The sequence below is a fragment of the Pinus tabuliformis genome, chromosome Q (assembly GCF_031772625.1).
Source record: "Pinus tabuliformis cultivar Carrire ecotype Pingquan chromosome Q, CPIR1, whole genome shotgun sequence".
Taxonomy (NCBI): domain Eukaryota; kingdom Viridiplantae; phylum Streptophyta; class Pinopsida; order Pinales; family Pinaceae; genus Pinus; species Pinus tabuliformis.
The window spans coordinates 979,230,723-979,236,496 of NC_142296.1; the positions used below are offsets into that span (position 1 = coordinate 979,230,723).

Consider the following 5,774-nt stretch of genomic DNA (forward strand, 5'->3'; position numbering starts at 1 on the left):
TTAGGGCAATCAATGTGGAAGTAGTGATATGGTGTATGTTACCAGACATCCTAGACACTTCCACCATCCTTAGAAGATCCTGTTTAATGAGGTCGAAGAAGTGGATGAAGAATTCAATTGTCCAGCCATCCGGGCCAGGGCTGTTATCTTTCTTGAAGGATTTCATAATTCTGAGTAGTTCATCTTCTATGATTGGCTGGAACAAGGCCTCATTCTTCTCATCATCAAACATCTAGGGAACCAAATCAATACCCCATAGAATGTCCCGAAATGCGATATCATTCCTTCTGCTGTATTGTTTCTTGAAATGACTTACAGCCTCCTTTGTGATGTCATCTTGAGATACAGCGAAACCTCCATTTCCATCCCTTATCTTCCATATGGAGTTTATGTCACATCTGGCATTAGCAAAGTTATGAAAAAACTTGGTGTTTTTGTCGCCTTCCTGGAGCCATAGAGCCCTGCTTTTAAGCCTCCAAAAGGATTGCTCTTGCTTCAGCAATTTAATTTTTTTCCTTTCAAGCTCTCTTATGCTGCATTTCATGCTAAAAGAGCACGAGTTTGCATCTGATAATTTCAAAAGGCTATCCAATTCCTGTTGGACTGTCTGAAGTTCCTGCCTATCTTTCTCCCTTTTTTGAATTTGCCATTTCTTCACTAGCTTTCTCATTGTTGCCATCTTATCTCTGAATGTTAAAAGTGGGGGAAGCTTAGCCTTTGCTGATAGCTCTTTCCATGCATTGGAAATGTATTCATTAAAAGCTGGATCTTGTAAAAGGGTTCTGTTAAACTTGAAGGGATATCCCCTTCTGGAACCCTTTTCCGGCCATGATAAGAGAATAGGTCTATGATCTGATACAAGTACATTCTCCACTACTGACAAAGGCATACCCATCTTATCTATAATGCTGATATGAACTAGGAACCTATCAATCCTTTTAGCAATATAGGCCTTATCAGTTCTGCCATTAACCCATGTCGGCTTCATTTCCGGAGGAACGATATCCACCAAATTTTTATTTAGAAGCTCAAGCTTTATGATATCAGCAAGCGGGTCCTTTTTCTTCCCGAATCCCCAACATTCTTCCGAGCTCAATGTTACATTTAAATCGCCTGCAATTAAGAGATGTTCAATATCAAACATATCTGATGAGAAAATTTTTTCCCAAAAGGGAGCTCTATTTTTATAAGGCGCATAAATGTTTAAGATATTAATAGGAAGATCTTTTCCCCTGATGGATGCCGAAATGATGATCCCAGCAAAGCATTTATATGCTTTAGCTCTTATTCGCCTAGGATCCCATAGAGTTGCTAGACCCCCTGACAATCCTCGAGCCTCTGTAGCCACCATATACCAAGATGGAAGCATTTTCCTGAAGTAAGAAATGGTGGCTTCGCGACTGTGCATAGTTTCTTGGATAAGAATTATTCCCGGCCTGGAAGAGTAGAAAAAATTCTTCAGCGTTAGAAATTTGGGGTCAATGCCAAGACCCTTGATATTCATAGAGATAATAAAAGTCATTTGGAGGATTCACCAGCTACGCTTGCTCTAAGAGGCTGTGATTCTGGCATGCCATAAATAGGAACATCAACCAGAGAGAGATTTCTAATCCCGCTGTCTGTAACAATGGTCCTTCCTCTAAAATGCCTGCTGCCACCCCGATTCTTTTTCCTTACAGTTATATTTTTTGCAGATTCCGGGCTAATGAACGGCGAAGCCTGGTTCCTAGGTTTGTGGATAGTTAAAGGCTCCAGTTCGAGAGACTTTCGGTTGAGAAGAAAATCCAGATCACTATCGTAAGGATTAATTGGGGATGAAGCAGGGGAGTTCACTGGGGTGATAGACACACATGGTTCTTTTCCTTTAATATGAGATAAGAGATTTTGATTAGGGGGTGGTGATGAGGACGATATAGGAATAGGAATGGATCCGACGGAGAAGTCCTTTACCTGCATGGGACTCGGGGAAGGAATAGCTTTATCATCTCTTGGTTCCGGAATGGGGGAGCACTGAAAAGCTATAGGACTGCTTATCAAAGAATTATTGATATTACCTGGACTGCCAGATCTGGTTTCTGGAAACAGAGGGGGGTCCTGTGACAATACCCGCGGGGAAGCTGTTGAATTGGGGAGATGGTCTTCCAGCAACTCTGTGGAGGATGGGCTAGTCGATGAGACCTGTCTCCTCGCCTTTTGTCTGAGGCTCCTATTCTTAAGAAGCTTGTGATTAGGACAATTTTTTATTAAATGGCCAGTTTTATGACAAACTGCGCATCTGAACGGGATGCCCCAGAAGTCCAATCTTTGCTTGATTATCTGATCTCTCCAAGCAATCTCAATGTGATCTGGATATCCCCCCCTGTACGATTTTTCTATGAGGACCCAAGCTATTCTCTTATCCTTTTCTCCTAGACACCAAGGATCAACGTAGATAAATCTGCCTATAGAATTACCAATCTCCTCCAGGGTTTCTTTTGACCATAGTTCTAAGGGAAGATTTGGAAATTTTACCCATATGAGGTTATTTGAGGGCGTATTGTTCAGCGGGTCAAACACCATATACCACCTATAAACAGAAAGGAAGCTCCTTTTAAACACCCACAGACATTTTTGAATAGATTTAGCATCAGCAGCATTAAGAAAATGGAAGCAGTACCACTCCTTCATAAGGTTTGATATAATAGGTATATATCCTATCCATTTCCTCGTATCAGCATCATTCATTTTGGGGAAATGCCATCTACCTATAAGGGCAAGGTTCTGTAGACTCTCAATCCTTTCGGTCAGATGCACACTATCAATCTTGATTGCAGAAGGCAGAGCGGTAATTTTAACAGGTTTTCGCGTCTTGTTATAGCAGTTTAGGTGCTCATGAAAGCCCTGTTCCTTCTGCGCCCCTCTATCTTCTCTACGGGATAAGTGATGGGACCTTTCCCTGTCAGCACCTTGGAAAGATGGCTTTACAACCACATCATCCAGTGTTGTTTGCCAATTACCGGATAACGTGGCATTCTCCCATGCCCTCTCAGCCTCCATGGTGGCCCGGATCAGGTCCTCCGTGGCAATTGCATCGGGCTCTCCGTCCATATGCCTCCAAAAATCTTACCTTGGATTTCGGTAATATTTTAGTCAGTTGCCAAATCCAGATGAGTACTGAAAATTTAAAGCCCTCTGGCTTCCGTCAAAAGGAGGACCTAGATAGAATAAATGCTTGGATGGGAAAAGGAACAGGAAAGGAGCTGTCCTGACACCATGATAGGGATATAGAATAATTGGGAAATCATAAAGGACACTAGCCAGACATCTCCAAAATTAATGCATGTACCAGCTCAGAGTAAATCAGCAGAAAGGTTCGGCATCTTTACTTATGTATGATGGCATCTGGCTGTCATTTAGACCACAAAAAGGATGTTCCTAGGAATTTGAAGATTTTCCAGGTACAAGACAGGATATTAGAGGACAAAGCTTTCTAATCCCGATGCCAATTTGAAATTTTCATGAAAAGGACGGGCAGGAAACCGATCACCGGAAGAATTTTCCGGCAAAGGGGAGAGCTACTGAGCCACACCAGGGAGCTGGGAGGATTCGAAGGCAAGACTTCTGAGAGCTATCTAAAGTGATGGAGATTCATTACATGCAAAACAGCAGCAATAAACCTCAAATATACACCACCAATCACCAATTTTGAACCTTATATCTGTACACGGCTTGTAAACTACTATGAACCTTCTGATTTTGTGTAAAAGATCCTTTAACATCTTGATGTTTCAGACTAGAAAAACTTCATGAATTTACGGTGACTAACCAGAAATATAACAAAGATTTCCAGTTCTAGCTGATAAAATTTATAGAAATAAAACCATAAAAACCACTGAACCTATGAATTCCTTTTATGAGGCATGAAAACGTGTTCAGGGATCAGCATTTTGCAAAGAAAAGGAGACCGAATACTTACCATTACCGCGAGCATCCACCACGAGCGGGAGCGCCAGAGACCGCATTCGCATGAACATCAATCCATCAACACTCAACAAAGATTTACTGTGTCTAAAGTAAATTGCAGAGGACAATGTTCCGGACTAAGGCGTGGGAAAGCAAGCGTGAACCTCCCCAATCCAGACGTAGGGAGGATGAAAGGCCAAAAGGGCAGAAGGCCGCGCGCGTTGAAGAAGGGACAGTTTTATAGAATTTGCGAAACCTTATGGAATGTACACCTTAACAGACATTTGTCCACCCTACGACGCACATGCATGCATGAAGCATGACATGTAGCAATAACCTTAACAAGGACGTAAGTTAGTATACCTTCATGCAGATGCAGATAGCTGATGATAGGTGTAAGGAGAAGGTTGATAATGGGAGGGCATGAGGCGTGGCGTGTTCTCGGAATGACTCAAAAAGAGAGATTTCAGAATCCAAAAAAACCATTGGTCCAGGATTTGTGCTGTTGATCGCTGGTTCGTCACTCGTCAAGACGCCCCATGCAGACTTTGATAAGATAACTCACTGATAAGCTAGCCATGAAGCTAGAAGATGCTGGTAGGTCTCGCTGAGAAGATGTTGGCAGGTCTCGCTATAGGCACTCTCACTGTGGACACTCTGGCTCTGGCTCCGGCTGGTTCACCGCTCTCCCTGTAAATGGAACCAAGCTTTTTCAGGCTTGAATTCGAATATATATCCTCATATACAAAGCATTAGTTACATTGAAATTATCCTGTAACAGTTATAGACTGTTTTTGCATTGCTGACAAAACCAGCTTTCTCTACCCTGCAGTTTTCCCGTATCACTCAAGATCAAAACGCGTTCTGCCGGGAAGATCAATTCTTTTCCTTTTTGGGCATGAAAGGAGAAAGGGTGCAAGTATTTGAGTAAGGTTAAGAGGTCAAAGTAACTCTAGTTATAACAAAGTTGATGAGTATATGTGTAAGGTTATGAGGTTGAAGTAATATTAGTTATAACATTTATCTGAGATATTGACATGTTTTTTAAAATGATTTCATAATGTTGATTTTATTTATTATTTTTATTTAAAAAAATTTAAAATTTAATAGTGAAAATAAACTCCCTTCTTGTTTTATGTAAATTGTGGCATAATGCTATATGATAAGAAGAATATGATGTATATATATGTACAGCTCAAAGCGGAATGTAAAAACCCACACATTTTAGGAAGCACTATGTAATTTGTTTAAACACAAGTCTTTTCAAACTCATGAAAAAGGGTATGCTGAAAATTAGAGATTATGGTCCATGGGAGCCCAATCCCAATCTCCATTGGGGCAATTGTATTTACTTTTATGATTTAAGTATTAGTGTTTTGATAAATGCTTTACACAATAGAGACTATTTTCTAGACCATGAGTCCTTAGTCAAACCTTGTTTGAATTCTAGTTATTGTCTCTTCTATTTCTCATTCTGTTTACCAATTATGTAAAGAATTATGAGATAACATTTTGCATGGGATGTTGTATAAGCCTGAATTCTCGGGTGTTGAGCAGAAAAAATAATTAAACATGTGGTTTCAATTATTTTCTTTGAGCTTTTTTATATTAGCTAATGTTCTGTAAATCATGATAATTAAAATGGATTTATGTTTACTCTATCCTACTACTGAAATTGTTTTCCAGTTATATCAAGAAGTTTTAGATAATAGTTTGCATGTGAACTTGTATAACTTTGGATTATGTATAGTTCTTTAAGAACATCGATTGAACATATGTTTTTGGGTCCCTATAATATTAGTGATTACTCCAGTACTATTGTAGTTATACCC

General features: G+C 40.1%; 1 protein-coding gene across 1 annotated transcript; it reads right to left on the minus strand.

The window, feature by feature from the left end:
* Positions 1-232: 232 nt before the first annotated feature.
* On the minus strand, positions 233-1,351 carry LOC149222748 (uncharacterized). Its single transcript, XM_089387666.1, has one exon. The coding sequence runs from the start codon at positions 1,349-1,351 to the stop codon at positions 233-235; it is 1,119 nt and encodes a 372-aa protein (XP_089243792.1).
* Between the last annotated feature and the right edge of the window lie 4,423 nt (positions 1,352-5,774).